Genomic DNA, 20,796 nt, shown 5'->3' with positions numbered 1-20,796 from the left:
AGGCCAGACTTTTTGCATTTCTTACAACTCAAAAACCTAGTTAATATTTACAAATGATTTTCATGGCTGGCGGATGAAGTGTCATGGTCTGTCAACACGGCATCCGGACTCACTTTGAACTTCTTAGAAAATTCAAAATGTTTTCTGGACTGGGACCCGAACTCGAAGGCTTATTTTTCACAGTAAGGACGGATTGTGAGTCGAGTGACGATCATCGAGAAGAAATGAGATTTGGGCTGACGAACCGTGGATGCAATGTCTTCAAAGGCGGTTTACAAACTTAAAATGGACAAGGAAGGTAAAAAAAAATGGTCGTCAATTTTTCAAAGTAACGATCCTGGAAGTCTCCTCACGTGATTTGATGAAACCATGGGAAAACTAAGACTTCATCAGGTAATCTTCCTTTCAGAAGTCCGTTGCACTCAACGACTGTTACGTTGACTTGTAAATAATAAGAGTTCAGCTATCAGTCGTCCTTTCTAACTTTTTTATTGGCAGATCTACATTTCAGCTAGAAACTAGCCTTTCTCAATGCATTATCATTTTTGATCAATGCATGTAATGCCTGTTGGTCGGGCTTCATCCACAGTTCACTGAATACTACTGAGTAGTGGTCGGGCTTCATCCACAGTTCACTGAATACTACTGAGTAGTATGTGGATGAGGCCCGACCAACTGGCATTACCTGCATTGATAAAAAAAAATAGTGCATTGAGAATGGCTAGTTTCTAGCTGAAATCTAGACCTGCCAGTAAAAAAGTTCAAAAGGACGACTGATAGCTGAAATCTGTTATTTACAAAACTAATACTTGTCGTCCGTACTGGGAATTGAACCCTGCTCCATTAAGTTGCCAGTCCATTGTCTTAAGTACTGTACCACTTCGCTTCGTCGCCAGTTGTGCTTAAGAAATACTGACAAACCTCATCTTTCACAGCGACAGTAATGATACCAGTAAAAGATAGAAATTTGTATTATCGGTTATTCTGTTTGCTAATACACTCCTGGAAATGGAAAAAAGAACACATTGACACCGGTGTGTCAGACCCACCATACTTGCTCTGGACACTGCGAGAGGGCTGTACAAGCAATGATCACACGCACGGCACAACGGACACACCAGGAACCGCGGTGTTGGCCGTCGAATGGCGCTAGCTGCGCAGCATTTGTGCACCGCCGCCGTCAGTGTCAGCCAGTTTGCCGTGGCATACGGAGCTCCATCGCAGTCTTTAACTCTGGTAGCATGCCGCGACAGCGTGGACGTGAACCGTATGTGCAGTTGACGGACTTTGAGCGAGGGCGTATAGTGGGCATGCGGGAGGCCGGGTGGACGTACCGCCGAATTGCTCAACACGTGGGGCGTGAGGTCTCCACAGTACATCGATGTTGTCGCCAGTGGTCGGCGGAAGGTGCACGTGCCCGTCGACCTGGGACCGGACCGCAGCGACGCACGGATGCAAGCCAAGACCGTAGGATCCTACGCAGTGCCGTAGGGGACCGCACCGCCACTTCCCAGCAAATTAGGGACACTGTTGCTCCTGGGGTATCGGCGAGGACCATCCGCAACCGTCTCCATGAAGCTGGGCTACGGTCCCGCACACATTTAGGCCGTCTTCCGCTCACGCCCCAACATCGTGCATCCCGCCTCCAGTGGTGTCGCGACAGGCGTGAATGGAGGGCCGAATGGAGACGTGTCGTCTTCAGCGATGAGAGTCGCTTCTGCCTTGGTGCCAATGATGGTCGTATGCGTGTTTGGCGCCGTGCAGGTGAGCGCCACAATCAGGACTGCATACGACCGAGGCACACAGGGCCAACACCCGGCATCATGGTGTGGGGAGCGATCTCCTACACTGGCCGTACACCTCTGGTGATCGTCGAGGGGACACTGAATAGTGCATGGTACATCCAAACCGTCATCGAACCCATCGTTCTACCATTACTAGACCGGCAAGGGAACTTGCTGTTCCAACAGGACAATGCATGTCCGCATGTATCCCGTGCCACCCAACGTGCTCTAGAAGGTGTAAGTCAACTACCCTGGCCAACAAGATCTCCGGATCTGTCCCCCATTGAGCATGTTTGTGACTGGATGAAGCGTCGTCTCACGCGGTCTGCACGTCCAGCACGAACGCTGGTCCAACTGAGGCGCCAGGTGGAACCGGCATGGCAAGCCGTTCCACAGGACTACATCCAGCATCTCTACGATCGTCTCCATGGGAGAATAGCAGCCTGCATTGCTGCGAAAGGTGGATATACACTGTACTAGTGCCGACATTGTGCATGCTCTGTTGCCTGTGTCTATGTGCCTGTGGTTCTGTCAGTGTGATCATGTGATGTATCTGACCCCAGGAATGTGTCAATGAAGTTTCCCCTTCCTGGGACAATGAATTCACGGTGTTCTTATTTCAAAATCCAGGAGTGTATAACTTTTTCTGACCATATATTGTAACAGACACTATACCATATACCATGGTCCGAGCTCGTGGTCGTGCGGTAGCGCTCTCGCTTCCCGCGCCTGGGTTCGCGGGTTCGATTCCCGGCGGGGTCAGGAATTTTCTCTGCCTCGTGATGACTGGGTGTTGTGTCATGTCCTTAGGTTAGTTAGGTTTAAGTAGTTCTAAGTTCTAGGGGACTGATGACCATAGATGTTAAGTCCCATAGTGCTCAGAGCCATTTGAGCCATATATCATGAATCTGCCTCCGCCTGACTGAACATTAATTGTTAATAAGTGTGTGCAACACATGATGTCATTCCTACAATTTATAGAAGCTGTGGAACGCAATGTACAAAAATATACTAAGTTATCGGTGAATGTAGTCCAGACGAAACTCTTTCATTAGTATTTCGTGATATAAGAATGATTTTGTACTGATCATGAGGTCATCGTAGTTTTATGAAAGGCGAGATTGATTTTAAATGTCTACTATAATTAGAGCAGGGCTCTTACCACTAACCGTTTACGCTACAGCGTGTTATTTGCATGAATTACAAAACAAACCTGCCAATCTTATGATGTCTATTTCTCGTTGTATTTGAGCAACTTATTCTAGAAGTATGTTACTTACTAGAACGTCCACTTTATATTTCTGATAACTGAGATGGTAATACCTAACTGAAAGGACGCGATATCGAAATTTAATATATCTTAAATATAACAATTCATGAGGACAGTTAATAACTAGGCTGCAGTAAGTGATCGTACTCACCACTTGTTCAGATATCTGGTGAGGCCTTTCCTGAATACTTCCGTTCCAAGGAAGTGGTCCATCATCCGAATTATGGAAGCACCTAAAATAAAACCAAAAAGGTATTAGTTCCTCAAACAGAAATGTTTCAAAACTTAGCGTACTGCTCAGCTGAAAATGAGCAATAACGGCTTGCTCTTGCCACACATACTTTGAGATAGTAACCAACCTAAAAGCATACTATTCTTAATAGCCATAGTTATTAGTCTGCAAATGACGTAAGCACTGACGTAATGTGGTTCGATACACTGTTCCCAGTCACCAACAAACATTTCTGCACTTCTGCCTCCAACGTTCTTAATAATGGTGGTGTTTGCAAAATAATTTAGACAAGATATCTGTATGGTGCGAAAAGTTGCACTTGACTCTAAGTATTGAGAAGTTGAAAGCATTCACATGAGTACTATAAGAAATCCGCTAAATTTCGGTTATACGATAAATCACTAAAATCTAAGAGACTACAATTACGAGTAACTTAAACTGGAACGATTGTATATATAATGTTATGGCAAATGCAAACCAAAGACTGCGATTTGCTGGCAGTACACTTAGAAAGTGCAACATCTCTACTAAAGAGACTGCTTATACCACGCTTGGCCGCCCTCTTCTGGAGTATTGCTGTGCAGTAGGACTGACGGAGGACACAGAGAAAGTCCAAAGAAGGCAGCTCGTTTTGTATCATCGCGAAACAGGGGAGAGAGTAGCAAGGATATGATACGCGAATGGGGGTGGCAGTTACTAAAACAAAGTCGTTTTTATTTCCGGCAGAATGTTCTCATGAAATTACAATCGCCGACTTTCTACTTCGATTGCGAAAATATTTTGTTGGTGCCCACATACACAGGGAGAAATAATGATCGTAATAAAATAACAGAAATCAGAGCTCGCACGGAAAGTTGTAAGTGCTCATTTCTCTCACGCGCAGTTCGAGAGTGTACCGGAAGTGAAATAGCTTGAAGGTGGTTCTATGAACGCTCGACCAGACACTTAATTCCTAATTGCAGTGCAATCATGTAGATGTAGACTGTACAGACATGGATTAGATATGTAAGGTACTGGTATAATGAAACTGTGTGCAGCCAGCTATGGCGAACTGAATCTTGTGGGAAATCGTAACGATCTGGCTCCCAGTTTAATTGTTCCAGTACTTCCCTCTGTCGCGTTCAATCTAGGAATCGGGAAGAGTACTCTCCGTTGAGACAGAAAGAATTCGTTCTGAAAGCATCACAATGGTAAATTCTTTCTCCCCGGAGTTACGCTCCAGCAAGATATGTAGGAGTGATAAATTTGGAATCTAGAAGAGCTGGGAGAGTCACTGACAGATCAAACCTTTGAGATACGTTTGGATGACTGAGCTAGTAAGAGCACGTCAATGAAAGTCAAATATCCAGGCTAGTGTACCGATCTGGTAGAGTGTTGTAATCTGCTAGAAAGCTTCAAACCACACATTCTGCAGCACAGTAAGAGATTCTGGAGATTGATTCATATGCCAAGTTCACAACGCAGTTGAAACACTAGTTTCTTCAAAAATCGTCTATGGCCGTTCTTTCATGCTTAACGTTATCATTAGCTATAATGCTTCTAAATGTGCATTTATTTTTCTTCTGCACTGAAGCAAACATCTGATCCAGTCGATTTTGTTGTCAGTTTAGGTTGCCTGCTTAGAGGATGACGACGATTAACACCACATGCCCTTCTTCACGCCCCCCCCCCCCCCTCCCCCAAACCCATCCATCAGCGTGATGACCCCAAAAGAATAGCGCATCCATGCATAAAACAACTCTATTTTAAGAGAAGTTAGTTTTTCACATCTCAATATTTATGACATCGTGCCAACTGAAATATGTTTCATACAGTGATATAATTTGGAGGAACATTCGGTGATATATATGGATACTGTCTGGAAAATGTGCTGTGAATAGAGTCATTGGTAAAAAGAAGTAGTAAATTAAAACCTAATGACTGGCGCTGAAGCTTTGTGGCATGTACAGCGAAAATGTGGTAAGCGATAAACTATTTTTCTTTCATTATTCTGTGAGGGTGTCTCAAGAAAAAGGTCGGAAAAAGTTTGAAATTAAGTGCAAAGTCCTTTGGAAGTCGCTAAGTGCTCTCATTTTTAAATTCTGGATGAAGTCACTTACGCTACCTCAAGGCAAACACACAGTTTCTCACTGTAATATTTGTCTTATTGAGTTGAACTTCTAAGTTAAGATTACACTTCCTAATGGGGCATATTATGACAGAAATTTAAACCTTGAAATTCGGTCTGTAATCACGTGAAATACTGAAAATAAACCTTTGTTGCCCCTGAAAGCCGTTACATAGGCAACCTGAAACAACAAGGATGAACCGTTTTAGCAGGTTAGTAATATAGATAAATTACGTCTAATAAACAGGATTGGAAACACTCCTTTCTGCAAACCAATTGCAACAAAACGATGTCGACAGATTTCGTTAACTCTTGGAATACAACTGTTGTGTAATAGATAAGAGTTATAAGATGCAGCCTATAATTTGCATGTGCTTCTTCAAACAAAGCCGGCGTTGTTAGAGGATTTTTTCTTTAGTCCCTGCGACTCGCTTCGCGATATATTGTCGCCACTGTTATAACAGAAACGATAACGAAGATGGCCGCTTACCTTTGCCATAGGAGATCCTGTCGAAGATCTCGTTGATCTCGTCCGGATGGCCGACCTCGATAGAAATTTGGTGCGATGACTCCAGGGCGTCGAGGGACATTACGTTCTGCAGGTCGGCTGTTACCATCTGCTCCAGCACCCTCCACGTCGGCTCCACCTGAGAACACACCCCGGAAGTTGTCAAACGCGTCAGTGCGCGATGCTTTGGATTGCTGTTGGGATCTAAGCATTCACTTACTAGCGTAGTGTATAATTTTGCTGAGTGCGTGAAAAGGCAGCCATAACTTCATGAATGGTAGGAAAATTAGTATATAACGTCCAGTAGACGACGATTTCATTAGAGACGGAGCACAAACTCCGATTGGGGAAGAAAATCGGACGCGTCACATTCAAAGGAACCATGGAAAACATCGTCTTAATCGATTTAGCAAATCACGGTTAGTATAAATTTGGATACCCGGACTGTGATTTGAAACTTGCTCATCCTGGAAAGTAGGGTAGCGGCTTGATCTCACGTCTGCCTCTCTTGACTCGTCGTAATCGAAAATGGTCTGATAGCCTTGTTTCATTACGACGATATAATTGTTTCGTGCACGGTATTGCTGGCGTGTAGCTTCTTCAAAGACGCACGTGATAGTTGATCCAAGCCTGCCTTGCGCTATGCCCTTCGAGCCGACACGCGCGTGGGCGACTGTGGTATTTTTTTCGAAGTTCTTAGCACGCCCACAGGAAGGGCGCTCGGCCAGAATTAGTGATTCCTTAAGGCCCCTTACACGATCAAGCAGTTTCACAAACTTTACTAAGTTTGTCAAATATTTGACGGCGTATAAAACTGTTCGACATATTTGCCAGACACAGAGAATGTCGTGTTTGAGAGAAATTTCAATTGAGGAAAGATTTGACAGGGTGCTGCGCATTGTTTGTGTCGGTGGTTCGCTGAACATGTTCAGTGAAAAAGAATTTTAATTTTATTACAGTTTGTCTCTTTGCATCGTGAGAGTCCACAACTGTGCAAACTACAATCTAGGATAAAAAGAAAAAAGCACTGACAATTACCAAAATGGTAGAGGTGTTGTGTATTTCCCAATCCCTGTATTACAAGGGAAGAGGTTAATAAGAGAATCAATATTCTATGTACAACATACAAACGAAAGTACAATAAAATTAAAAAAATCGAAGCTGTCCATTTTTCCCACGGGCGATAGACCTATTGCCACTTTGTGGTATTTTAATGAACTGTCATTAGAGGATCAAGTAGAAGAGAATAATTTTTCGCATACTTGTGTCATACTTGAGTCTGTTATTAAAAAAATTGATTGTCCGTTCGGAGAAAGCTGATGTAACCCTCAGGTTCTGAGTGTAATATTTTCTTTACCAAATTTCTTCCTCAATATCAACCATTCCCTACAGCGGCCTAGGTTTTTTTCTTTCCACGTTGCTGAACTCAGTTCCAGAAATACTTTTCTACATTGGTAGCCACTTCAAGTAGTGTCAAAATACTGTGCAACACGAACAGCGCCTGCTTCAAAAGTGAGGTTTAATTGACACACTTTGATGGTACCATTCGTTTACAGATTTGTTTGATCGTATACGGTGGCCCTTAAGAGTTGGAGTTGAGTCTGTGCTCGAGAGTCTCGAGATGAAGGGCGCAGACCTCGATGCTCTTGTCTGAAACTTCCTTTGGAGAGATCTAGCCATGCATAGTGTCTGAAGCGCGTTTTTTTTTTACTGCAGTAGCTTTGTGCGAGTATTGTTACGTATCATTTTTCGTAACGATTCCGGTTTTATATGCGCTGCGGACTTAGAAATTCTCTGTGCGATTTTTACAAGTGGACCACGTGAATCTGTATATCATTTGATGTCTTGTCCATCAGCATTTGGATGTAGGTTGACTTACCTCTTTCAGAAGAAAAGAAAGATAACTGTCGCTTGCAGACTCTGTTTTGTTACGACAATTTGTTGATTTTTTTGTCAGGATGTTTGGAGATATTCTTTTGTTTGGTGTTGTCGGGAACCACATGTATCCCTGATATGTTTCACTTTGTATAGCCTCCCACATGTTTGTCAAGAAATATTAATAGAAATATATCTTGGAGGTAGATTTCCTTATTGTTTTTCTTCTGTAATTTTTTGCGAAAGATTGAATTTTTAACACTGCTAATTTTCTTGATCAACAGATTTATGTGTAATTAATGATTTTTCTTGCTGGTTGGAAAGTACGTTCTTCACTGCTCTCATCTGCAACTACTGATAAAATAAATAGTTTCTAAGGCGCTGCAGTCATGGACTGTGTGGCTGGTCCCGGCGGAGGTTCGAGTCCTCCCTCGGGCATGGGTGTATGTGTTTGTCCTTAGGATAATTAAGGTTAAATAGTGTGTAAGCTTAGGGACTGATGACCTTAGCAGTTAAGCCCCATAAGATTTCACACACATTTGAACATTTGAAATAAATAGCTGTGTAAAATTTGTTTCGGCCACATGAGTGTATTTTCGTTAATCACTATCCACTGCTAGATACCATCTTAAATCTATGTGAGGCACTGATATTTCTTTAACTGATTTATTTGACTTTGTGTCAAATCCTCGTAATACTATAATCTTCCACGGCAGCAGGGCAATATCTATGTTTGTTTTGATTTCCAGGTTTGCCAAGGTAGTTTCAACGAGTTGTGATCACCTGAAGTTCTTCATGTGACTCAGCTGTGGAACTCAGTTGAGACCTGTGGAGACAGCGTAAAGTACACCCATGCTGTCGCTATGTGTAAAGGACATTTTCTCAAATGGTTCAAATGGCTCTGAGCGCTATGGGACTTAACTGCTGATGTGATCAGTCCCCTAGAACATAGAACTACTTAAACCTAACTAACCTAAGGACATCACACACATCCATGCCCGAGGCAGGATTCGAACCTGCGACCGTAGCGGTCGCGCGGTTCCAGACTGTAGCGCCTAGAACCGCTCTGCCACCCCGGTCGGCAGACATTTTCTCATTCACCAACTCTTTGTCTAGGATAAAATGACAAAATATGATTAAAAAAAAATCACATATCAGTCTGTAGTTTATTTATTGATACATAGTCAGCACGGTTTCAGAAAATATCGTTCTTGAGAAAAACCACTAGCTCTTCATACTCATGAAGTAATAAGCGCTATCGACAGGGGATGTCAAATTAATTCCATATTTTTAGATTTCCAGAAGGCTTTCGACACCGTTTCTCAAAAGCGTCTTCTAACCAAACTGCGTCTCTACGGAGTATCGCCTGAGTTGTGCGTTATTTCCTGTCAGAAAGGTCACAGTTCGTAGTAATAGACGGAAAGTCATCGAGTAAAACAGAAGTAATATCGGCGTTCCCCAAGGAAGTGTTGTAGGCCCTATATTGTTCCTGATCTATATTAACGACATAGGGGAGAATCTAAGTAGTCGTCTTGGATTATTTGCAGATGATACTGTCATTTATCCTCTTCTAAAGTCATCAGATGATCAAAACGACTCACAAAATGATTTAAATAAGATCTGTATGGTGCGAAAAGTGCCAATTGACCCTGGATAAGGAAAAGTGTGAAGTTACTCGTATGAGTACTAAAAGAAATCAAGTAAATTTGGATTACGCGATAAGTCACACAAATCTGAAGGCTATAAATTTAAGTAAATACTTACGGATTACAATTACAAATAATCTAAATTGGAACGATCACATAGATAATAGTGTGGGTAGAGCAAACCAAAGACTGCGATTCATTGGCAAAACACTTAGAAGGTGCAATAGGTGTACCAAAGAAACTGCTTACACCACGCTTGTCCGCCCTATTCTGGAGTATTTGCTGTGCGATGTGGGTGCGCATCAGGTGGGACTGAGAGATGACATCGAGAAAGTACAAAGGAGGGCGCCCTGTTTTGTATTATCGAGAAATAGGGGAGATAGTGTCACAGACATGATACGCGTAGTGGAGTGGCAATCATTAAAGAAAGGCGTTTTTCGTTGCGACGGGACCTTCTCACGAAATTTCAATCACCAGTTTTCTCCTCCGATTGGGAAAACATTCTGTTGGCACCCACCTACTTAGGGAGAAATGATCATCACGATAAAATAAGAGAAATCAGGGCTCGCACAGAAAAATTTAAGTGCTCGTTTTTCCTGCGGACCGTTCGAACGTGGAACGGTAGAGAGAGCTTGATGGTGGTTCATTGAACCCTTTGCAAGGCACTGTATTGTGAATATCAGAGTAATCACATAGATGTAGATGTAGCTTTCGGAGAAAAAGAGTAACTTATGAAAAATTGTAAATCTTAAGAGACTTTATGCTGCTTTAAAATAATACTCTATTTAGTTACTTAAAGTTACAAATGTACGCTAGAAAAAATAAAAACTGGTTCTTTTTTAAACGAAATTTTTAAATATGATATGGTTCATGCAAAATATGATTCACATGTGATACTTTTATGTACATTGAAGATAGAAGGTTGAGGTGTTAAAAATGAGATAGGGAACACACGAAACATTATGTATATATAACTGGGTTTTTATGCGGGCATATTTCTAGGAATCAAAAGTACGAGTATGTCACTGAGGACTACACAAAAAGTTCTTTATTTTGTTCCTCCTAATTCCAATACTAGAAGACAAACCAACAATGCATAGGAACTGTTTACAATTATACTTAATATATTGACTCTAATACAAAAATAAGAGACACACTGGAAAATCTCTATCTTATATTTTTTCATGAAAATCAACAGAACCCTTAAAAAAGCAGTTTAATTGTTTGGTATTTCTCACTCCAGTAGCAAAATGAGGAACTGAGAATTTTCCTATCACAACAAGCTTGTTAATAAGAGAAATATCTTTTACACGTAATTGGAATAGTGTTATGTCCTTGTGCACAAGCTTCAGAGACATAACTTCGTGGACATTGTTCGGTATTTTTTATGTGGTGCAGATATTTCTGTAACTACGATACTGCAGTGCCTGTGTTGTTCAGAAGTCCGATTCAAAGTCTCTTCGGGCATGAATGAATTTTTTGGTCTGGCCGTGAAGCGTGCTCAGAAATACTAGTAGTTTGGCGATCGCTGGCCATAAGGGGGAAATCCGGGTTCGAATCCCGGTCCTTCATAAGTTTTCATTCTGGTCATTCCATTATACATCCTATGGTTGTCGCATACTGCGAATACATTTCGTGTATATCTGTAGCTGTACGAACTTCTCTCTCCTCCTCGAAATTTAGCCAAGATATAATCTCCTCTAGCTACATGTGCTGAACCTGTCATTTAATGTGGATTCTCCAAAGAGATCGACATCATCCGTGCTATCATTGCTCTTCAAAGAGATGTCGTATTCGGAGGCAGTCTCTTTCTCTTTTTTGTATAGTTGCTACAGCTTTGGTCACAGGCGTATCTCAGTAGCTCTCCTGCTTTTGGACTACTCCTATTTTGTTTGCAGGCTTTCCTTTTTCAGCAATGAATTTACTGCTGGGGGTGTGGTCTCTTAACAGTATTGTGCTGCTTGTGTTTGGGAAGGGCGGCAAGTAGCGGTACACCGCTGTGTGATTGGTGAATGGTCTGTAGGCGACAGTGTATTACTTTAGGGAATCAACTATATCCTCGTATTTTGGCGTAGAGCGTATCGTATTTAGGGTCTATACTGACTGTCTAATAACTATCTCCATGTAATAAATGCGAAAATAATGAATAATTCAGCAGATAGAACACAGTTTTCTGTATATGTAACAAAAATTTGGTGGGTGCATGGTTAATACTTGCATGAGTGACAAATGTTCTAGAGCTGTGTGCATATTTATTTTCAGTTTGAAAGTGCTGTTTGTCAAAAATATTTTTTACCTCCGAAGTGAAGTTTGTAATAGAAAAACAAACGCTGACTAACTGTTCCTAAACGAAAACAGCATAACTAACTGTAGAAACATTCGTGATGAGAATTGCTTTCTCATGAACAGACTGAACGTATAATTTTTTAGGAAGTTTTGGCTGTATCAATTTTATGACACCTTATGCTAATTGTAAAGCAACCAGTTTTTGTTACTGTAGAAATATACAACTTACTTCAGTCCTTTGGATGAGTAAAGATGGAGTTAGTTTGGCATTTTGGACTGGGGACTGGTTCAAAGAATTAGGATGTATGAAGCTGACTTACTTCTTTGCTATTCAGTCAGTCAGAGGAGAGATCTTTCACAATATTTGGTACTGGGAGAGGAGTTTCACGTGATCACCTCTTGTGCAAGAGGGCATGCATCTAGGAGTTATAAGTATTTTCATTTAAGTTGAGTAACAGCAATTTTTTGCAGAATTCGGATTATAAGTAGCAGTTTATAATCGTTTGTGGATGATGTCTACAAATATGTTCTATTTTTTTTTTTTTTACTGAAAACGGAGGCTTACTACGGAGTGTAAATAACTGCACATGGTGTGCTGAGCAGTCATAACTAGGAACTTCGAGTCCAAACATGATGACCTGCATAGTAGCTGGGCATGAATTCAAAGCTATTAAACATTGATTATTAACTAATATAAACTGCGGTTCTTTCAAAATGAGATCTGAGTTAAAACCTTACAATAGCTACTAGAGAGAGAGTGTGTCCTCTCTAACTGTGAAAGGATTAGTAAAACCTATGCTCGTTCTTTTTTTTTTCATTCATGCCTGGAACTGTGCACCAGAACAGACTTGGCAGCAAGTGTGAGTATACAAAGTGACGTACATAACAGATGCTTTAACACAAAGACTTTTTTTCTTTAAAAGTTACAGACAGACTTGTTATGCAGCCTGTTGACATGTGCAGTGCAGCTAATTTTTACAGCTTTTCTTAGTTGAGGTCCATTACATGTCGCTTCAGAACAGTCCGCGCTGCTGAAGAACTCACTTAAGTGGATGTTTTCTCTGTTAGTAGGAAGGCACAGCATTGACCGCGAAACCGTAACGGGACCGTTGAGTCGGCGTGAGAGTATTATGGAAGTGCCCAACGAACTCCAACAGATGCACAGTGCGTCACGGAGAGGTATACTACTGAAATTCCAAGGGGGTACGTTCAGGGTAGAGTCGGGCAACATATTGCTTCCCACTACATACCTCTCGCAAAGTGACCACAACCAGAAATTGCGAGAAATTAGAGCTAAAGCGGAGGTCTATCAACAATCACTCCTTCTGCGCGCCATTCGCGAATGAAACAGGGAAGAGGTGATCAGACAGTGGAGTCAGAAGTACGCTCCACCATGGACCTTAACGTAATATGCGGATTATTAAAGTAGATTCGATGGTTGGAAAATACTCAGACGAATTATATACAGAAGAGCGGAAAACTAATAGAAGCCTCAGGGACAGTCAGTTCGTATTTCGGAGAAATGTAGGAACACTCGAGGAAATACTGATCTTGCGTCTTGTGAAAGAAGATGGACTGAAGAATGGAAAGGTAATATTTGACACTGTTAAACAACTAAACTCTTTGAAATTTTGAAGGAAGAAGAGATAACATACAAGGAGCGAAAAATTACATACAACTTGTGTAGAGACCAGACGGTTGTTGTAGTCGGAGATCATCAAAGGGAAGTTGTAATTGAGAATGGTATGAGACTGGGTTGTAGCCCATGTCCAAAGTTTTTTAATTTGTACAGTGAACAAAAGTAAAGGAAACAAATGAGATATTTAGAAAAGGAACTTAAGTTCAGGGAGCAGATTTAAAAAAAAACTTCGAGGTTCGCCAGTGGCATAATTCTGTCAGAGATGGCAAAGAACTTGGTAGAGTGGTTCAACGGAATAGATAGTGTCTTGGAAAGAAATTGTAAGATGAACATCAAAAGAAGTGAAAGAAAGGTAATGAAATGCAGTAGAATGAGATCGAATGATGCTGGTGTGACACTAAAAGCAATTGACAGGTTCTGCTACTTGGCAGCAAAACTGGAGGAGATAAAAATATAGAAAAGCATGAGCATGAAATTCATCTCTGAAAAAAGATGAATTCATTAATACATAATGTAAATATAAGTGTAAGGAAAACTTTTCAGGAGGTATCAATCTGGAGTATAGCGTTGGACGACAGCAGTGAAATAAGGGCGACAAGCAATTCAGACATGAAGGAATAGGAGCTTTTGATATATTGTGATACAGAATAACGCTGAAGATAATTTTCATAGATCGCATAAGTAATGAGGAGAACTAGAGTGAATGTTGGAGAAAATAAATTTCTGATAGAGTCTGACTCAAAGTAGGGATCAGTTGATAGAACACAACAATATGATAAATCTAGGAATAGACAATTTGGTAATGGACGAAAGTGTGGAGGAGAAAAATTGTAGAGGAGTTGTAGACACGAATACAGAAAGCAGATTCAAATGGACATACACTATGCGATCAAAAGTCGCCTGGCTGAAAATGACTTAAAAGTTCGTGGCGCTCTCATCGGTAATTCTGGAATTCAATATGGTGTTTACCACCCTTAGCCTTGATGACAGCTTCCACTCTCGCAGGCATACGCTCAATCAGGTTCTGGAAGGTTTCTTGGTGAATGGCATCCCATTATTCACGCAGTGCTGCACTGAGGTCGGTGAGGCCTGGCACGGCGTTCCAAAACATCCCAAAGGTATTTTATAGGATTCAGGTCAGATTCTGTGAAGGCCAGTCCATTACAGGGATGTTATTGTGTAACCACTCCGCCACAGGCCATGCATTATGAACAGGTGCTAGATCGTGTTGAAAGATGCAATCGCCATCCCCGAATTGCTCTTCAACAATGGGAAGCAAGAAGGTTCTTAAAACATTAATGTAGGTCTGTGCTGTGATAGTGCCATCCAAAACAACAAGGGGTGCAAGCCCCCTCCATGAAAAACCCTATCACACCATAACACCACCGTAATCGAATTTTTGTGTTCGCACTATACACACTGGCAGACGACGTTAACGGGCATTCGCCATACCCACACCCTGATATCGGATCGCCACGTTGTGTACCGTGATTCGTCACTCCATACAACGTTTTTCCACTGTTCAATTGTCCAATGCTTACGCTCCTTACACCAAGCGAGGCTTCGTTTGGCATTTACCGTCGTGATGTGTGGCTTATGAGCAGCCGATCGACCATGAAATCCAAGTTTTCCCACCTCCCGCCTAACTGTCATAGTACTTGCAGTGGATTCTGATGCAGTTGTGATGGTCTGGATAGATGTGTGCCTATTACACATTACACCCCCTTCAACTGTCTGCGGTCTATGTCAGTCAACAGACGCTTTTGTGCTGTACGTGTCCCTTCACGTTTCCACTTCACTATCACGTCGGAAACAGTAGATATAGTGATGTTTAGGAGTGTGGAAATCGCGCGTACAGACGTACGACACAAGTGACGCGCAATCACCTGACCACGTTCTAAGTCCGTGAGTTCGGCGGAGCACCCCATTCTGCTCTCGCAAGATGTTTAATGGCTACTTAGGTTGCTGATATGGAGGACCTGGCAGTAGGTGGCAGCACAATGCACCTAACATGAAAATCGTATGTTTTTTTGGGTGTCCGGATACTTTTGATCACATAGTGTAGGTTTGTACCACCTCTCACTATAGCCACAGTGAACCATCCATTTCCATGTGAGAATGTGTCGTTTATATCCAAGCTGAAATTAAGAGAACATCCAAAAAATATACAAGGTCAATCGTGCACAGGATTGTCGTAGAGAGCTGCGTTTGATGTGTCTTCGAACTGGTAACCGCAACAACAACGACAACTTCTTCTCCAACAAACCTTCTATTACTCTGTTCATGTATCAGTTTTACAAAGTATTTGAAAAATGCTTTCCTGGAACCAATGAAACTAGTCTTGAGGCGGGGCCACAATAAAATAAACAGATACGAGGTTCTATCTCACTTTAGACGTCACTAAATCAGTGCAGGAGATAGGTGTCGGAGCAGGCGTCTGGGAAGATATAAGGGCGTTGCCAGCAGTAAGAAGCCGGCAAGTTCTTTCGGGAAACGCCGGCAGTGCATCACTGCGCTGGAGTGAAGCCAGTAATTCCCGAGAAAGGCCACCCTTTAGCAGCTGCAGATGACGAAGTGCAGGAAGGTCGATGTGGTCTTGCGTCCAACCCCTCCCCTCCCTTTTCCATAGCTTTTTCACGAAACAAACTGTATTTATTATTTATGGACAAAACTTGGTACTTCAGTTTCTACCTTCGCACGAAGTGGTCACGAGTTTTTAGCGAAAATTAATCCGGGATGATGTTTATGGTTGCTCTACTGCTTCGTAAATTACAAAACAACAAAGCATTTTTGATTTTTATACCCTTGTATTATCTAGCACACAGCAACCTGAGACATATCCGGGATGATGTTTATGGTTGCTCTACTGCTTCGTAAATTACAAAACAACAAATCATTTTTAATTTTTATACTGTTGTATATCTAGCACACAACAACCCGAGACATAGTCAAAACATTTCCCAATAAGGTTTTTTTCAAAATAAACACTCGATAAAAAAAAAATGAAGATCTGAGGAAATGTAGAGAAAACGTTCCTTGTGAGTAACATAGTTACTTACTACAATACATAAATTACCAAAAAAATTATTTAGTAATTCTACTTCATGCAGCAGAAGTACCTCAATTACGCATAAGTATCAAACCAGAGATGTTTTCAGATCACTTAGGGCCCGTAGATTACTCTTACAAGACACATTTACATAATTTCCAGAGACAAATTATGACATCTCCGTTAACATCTGAATTTGAATTTCCCTTACTATGTGTCCATTTTCAATAATTTTTGTGTTACTTTTTCTGGTTCATTAAAATTATAAGAGTTATGTGGTTTGTAGCCAAGATGCAGCAAGCTCAGATGCCATTTTGAAAGTTTTATTTAATTTTTGTTAATACCACTTGAAGGGGCCACTGCGAAAGCAGGGTGCGGAAGTTGTTACTGTGGGTTTCCTTAACCGCTGGAAGCTGATATCGGCGTTGTTCTCTTAAAAAGGACGCGCCCTATTTCCTTCTCTACTTCCTAATGGCCACACAGATGGGATGTTAAGAACGAATTTTCCTCCCTTCGTTTCAAGATATTCGGAGTAATCCTACAGTTTTTCGGTGGGGCTAAGATACGAGGTAAATTGTGAGCCTTTGGAGTGCTTGGTGTCATGACCTCTCCCAGGAATCTGTAGACGTTTCCAGCCTTGCAGCAAGGTGAATAACAATTATGAAAACTCGTAATACTCTTGATGCTATTTCCAATGACGGATTCGTAACCAAATTGGGCAGGAGTGCCTTCCTTATGCATTAATGAAGCCAGATAATGCCATGAAAAATTCCAGTAGATTGCAACGGTATCTTCCAGACCATTAAATAAATATGTTGGCCAGCAACAGCACTACAACACCTCCGTTGCGTACTCCCGAAATTACTTGTAAATCTCATGATTTTGGATTATTAAGAAAGTGGCGTTGGGTTCTGTCTGCTAGGAGGTCCTAAATCCAGTCACAAAAGCTCGTCCAGTATTCAGTAAGCTTTTTGTTTTAGCCCTTTGTTATTAGGTGAAAGTGCCGAAAAAGTGGTAGCAGCGACGTCGGGGAAGATCTGAAGATACGTAGGAAAACGCGAGGCAGACATGATCGCACGACCTGTCTTAGAAGATAGACTGAAGAAAGAAAAACCTATATTTATCTGTTGCCTTCCGGAAGTAAAGGAACATGGAATCAACCTCATCGCTGTGGTTTGGATCTCTTGAACGAATGGAGGGAATTGAGTTTCTTAAGATCGCCACTATCGGAAGTCCTGCAGAACTTGTTTCCGGTCTCCAAAGGTTTTAGGTAGTGACTTAGGGAAATACGCTGTCGTGTCACATTGTTAAGACAACCTCTTGTATGTGGCCATCATAGAAACTACGAAGCCCCATGTGACCCGGATGTTAGATGTTGAGCTACGGTATAAAGGTGCTTGGATGCCAACCGACATGCTAAAATCTAGCAGTTCATCTTTCCAGTACACTACAAGTAACCAGACACTTGTTTAGTAAATCATTTCAAAGAATCACAAAGCACGTAGCTCTACAAAACTTGCGACCGGCGGCGTATACATCTGCGGCGAATTTATTTGACAGTGTCGGTATTGCAATACTGATACTAGGCGACAGGCTCTATTCACGAACGAGTAGTTTTTCTGTGTTACAAAACAGATACAGGGTGTCCCAAATCTTTACAGACTAATAAAGGTGATATAATACTAAACCAGGTACTTTAAGATTTGGAATTAATGATTGGAAATGAGTATTTATCCCATTTGTTGACACAAACATTTTATATTGATACGAATTATTTACAAAAGAATGGAAAAACTAGTAGATGCGACGTCAAGGACGACCTAGAGATATTCGGAACAAGTGAGGCAACACTGGCGACACGACTTATCTTAGAAAATAGACTAAAGAAATAAAAACTCGTGGTTGTAGCATTTGTAGATTTAGAGAAGGTTTCTGATAATGTTGCATGAAACACACCATTTAAAACCTGACGCTTACAGGGGTAAAATATAGGGAGTTAAAAGTTATCTATCACTTGTCCAGGAACCAGACTACAATTATGAGGAGATTGTACTTTTGTACAAAAGGTAAGCCTTAATTGAGCAGGGAGTGAGACAGGATTGTAGGCTATCCCCCATGTTATTCGATCTATACATCGATCAAGCAGTAAAGGAAAACAAGAAACAATTTGGAATTGGAATTAAAGTTATAGGACAAGAAATAAAATTTCGTGGTTTGACGATGACATAGCAGTTCTATCAGAGATAGCAAAGGACTTGGAAGAACAGACGAATTGAATGGATAAGGTCTTGAAAAGGAAGATGAATGTCAACAGAAGTAAACAAGGGTAATGGAATATAGTTGAATTTAATCAGCGGATGCTGAGAGAATTAGATTAGGAAAGGAGGCACTAGAAGTATTCTATGAGTTTTCATGTTTGGGCAACAAATTCAGTGACAATAACTGATTTAGAGAGGGTATAAAGGCAGAATGGCAGTAGCAGGGAATGCGTTTCTAAAAGGAAGGGGAATCTGCTAACACTGAATATAAAATTTAAGTTTAGAAAGTCTTTTATGAATGATGGAGTGTACCCTTGTATGGAAGTGAAATGTGGTCGGTAAGCAGTTCAGACAGGATGAGAATAAAAGCTTTTGATGTATGGTGCTACATAAGAATGTTGAAAATCAGATAGGTAGATCGAATACTTAATGAGGAGATACTGAAAAGAACTGGTAAAAAAAGAAAGATGTAGCACAACTTAACCAAAAGAAGGAATCCATTGATAGGAGACATCAAGGGATCGTCAGTTTGGTAATCGAAAATAGTGTGGGGGGAAAAACTGTAAAACAAGACAAAGGTAGAGTTGCATTAAACAAGGGTTCAGACTGAACACCGCATCAAAATCAGGAACAACTGAAGCTCAACCTGTGAACTGGCACCTACGCCGTGGCATCGTTGCTATCGATACGACAAAAACAGTTTCTTGTATCTAGCTCTCTGGAATGCCAGTTAAAGCGTCTTGTTCCTCTTCTGTCACAAAAGTGTATTGCTCATCAGCATTACTGTTTTTTTTCCTTTTTTTTTGTTAAGTGTTGCCTCCAGTATCAAGCGCAACGTCAGAAGTGCATCTCAGGCCCTTTTACCTTTTCTTAAGTCAAACTGATCGCTATCTGCGACGTCCTCACAACTGTTGTTGTTGTTGTCTTCAGTCCTGAGACTGGTTTGATGCAGCTCTCCATGCTACTCTATCCTGTGCAAGCTGCTTCATCTCCCAGTACCTACTGCAACCTACATCCTTCTGAATCTGCTTAGTGTACTCATCTCTCGGTCTCCCTCTACGATTTTTACCCTCCACGCTGCCCTCCAATGCTAAATTTGTGATCCCTTGATGCCTCAAAACATGTCCTACCAACCGATCCCTTCTTCTAGTCAAGTTGTGCCACAAACTTCTCTTCTCCCCAATCCTATTCAATACCTCCTCATTAGTTACGTGATCTATCCACCTTATCTTCAGTATTCTTCTGTAGCACCACATTTCGAAAGCTTCTATTCTCTTCTTGTCCAAACTAGTTATCGTCCATGTTTCACTTCCATACATGGCTACACTCCAAACAAATACTTTCAGAAACGACTTCCTGATACATAAATCTATATTCGATGTTAACAAATTTCTCTTCTTCAGAAATGCTTTCCTTGCCATTGCCAGTCTACATTTTATATCCTCTCTACTTCGACCATCATCAGTTATTTTACTTCCTAAATAGCAAAACTCCTTTACTACTTTAAGTGTCTCATTTCCTAATCTAATTCCCTCAGCATCACCCGATTTAATTTGACTACATTCCATTATCCTCGTTTTGCTTTTGTTAATGTTCATCTTATATCCTCCTTTCAAGACAATGTCCATTCCGTTCAACTGCTCTTCCAAGTCCTTTGCCGTCTCTGACAGAATTACAATGTCATCGGCGAACCTCAAAGTTTTTACTTCGTCTCCATGAATTTTAATACCTACTCCAAATTTTTGTTTTGTTTCCTTTACTGCTTGCTCAATATACAGATTGAATAACATCGGGGAGAGGCTACAACCCTGTCTCACTCCTTTCCCAACCACTGCTTCCCTTTCATGCCCCTCGACTCTTATGACTGCCATCTGGTTTCTGTACAAATTATAAATAGCCTTTCGCTCCCTGTATTTTACCCCTGCCACCTTTAGAATTTGAAAAAGAGTATTCCAGTCAACATTGTCAAAAGCTTTCTCTAAGTCTACAAATGCTAGAAACGTAGGTTTGGCTTTTCTTAATCTTTCTTCTAAGATAAGTCGTAAGGTCAGTATTGCCTCACGTGTTCCAACATTTCGACGGAATCCAAACTGATCCTCCCCGAGGTCTGCATCTACCAGTTTTTCCATTCGTCTGTAAAGA

General features: G+C 41.3%; 1 protein-coding gene across 5 annotated transcripts in view; it reads right to left on the bottom strand.

The window, feature by feature from the left end:
* Positions 1-20,796, bottom strand: part of LOC126284198 (aminopeptidase N-like) — a 1,000,437-nt gene that overhangs the window by 103,664 nt on the left and 875,977 nt on the right. For all 5 annotated transcript variants that reach the window (XM_049982954.1, XM_049982953.1, XM_049982955.1 and 2 more), the window contains 2 exons: positions 5,884-6,040; positions 3,206-3,287 (listed from right to left, as the gene is read on the bottom strand). In XM_049982954.1, the coding sequence (XP_049838911.1) occupies positions 3,206-3,287; positions 5,884-6,040 (239 nt within the window). The remainder of the gene's footprint in view (positions 1-3,205; positions 3,288-5,883; positions 6,041-20,796) is intronic.

Source organism: Schistocerca gregaria, chromosome 8 (genome assembly GCF_023897955.1).
Source record: "Schistocerca gregaria isolate iqSchGreg1 chromosome 8, iqSchGreg1.2, whole genome shotgun sequence".
In the NCBI taxonomy this organism is placed as follows: Eukaryota; Metazoa; Arthropoda; class Insecta; order Orthoptera; family Acrididae; genus Schistocerca; species Schistocerca gregaria.
The sequence above is the reverse complement of the archived record's forward strand: the minus strand, read 5'-3'. Positions and strand labels throughout refer to the sequence as shown.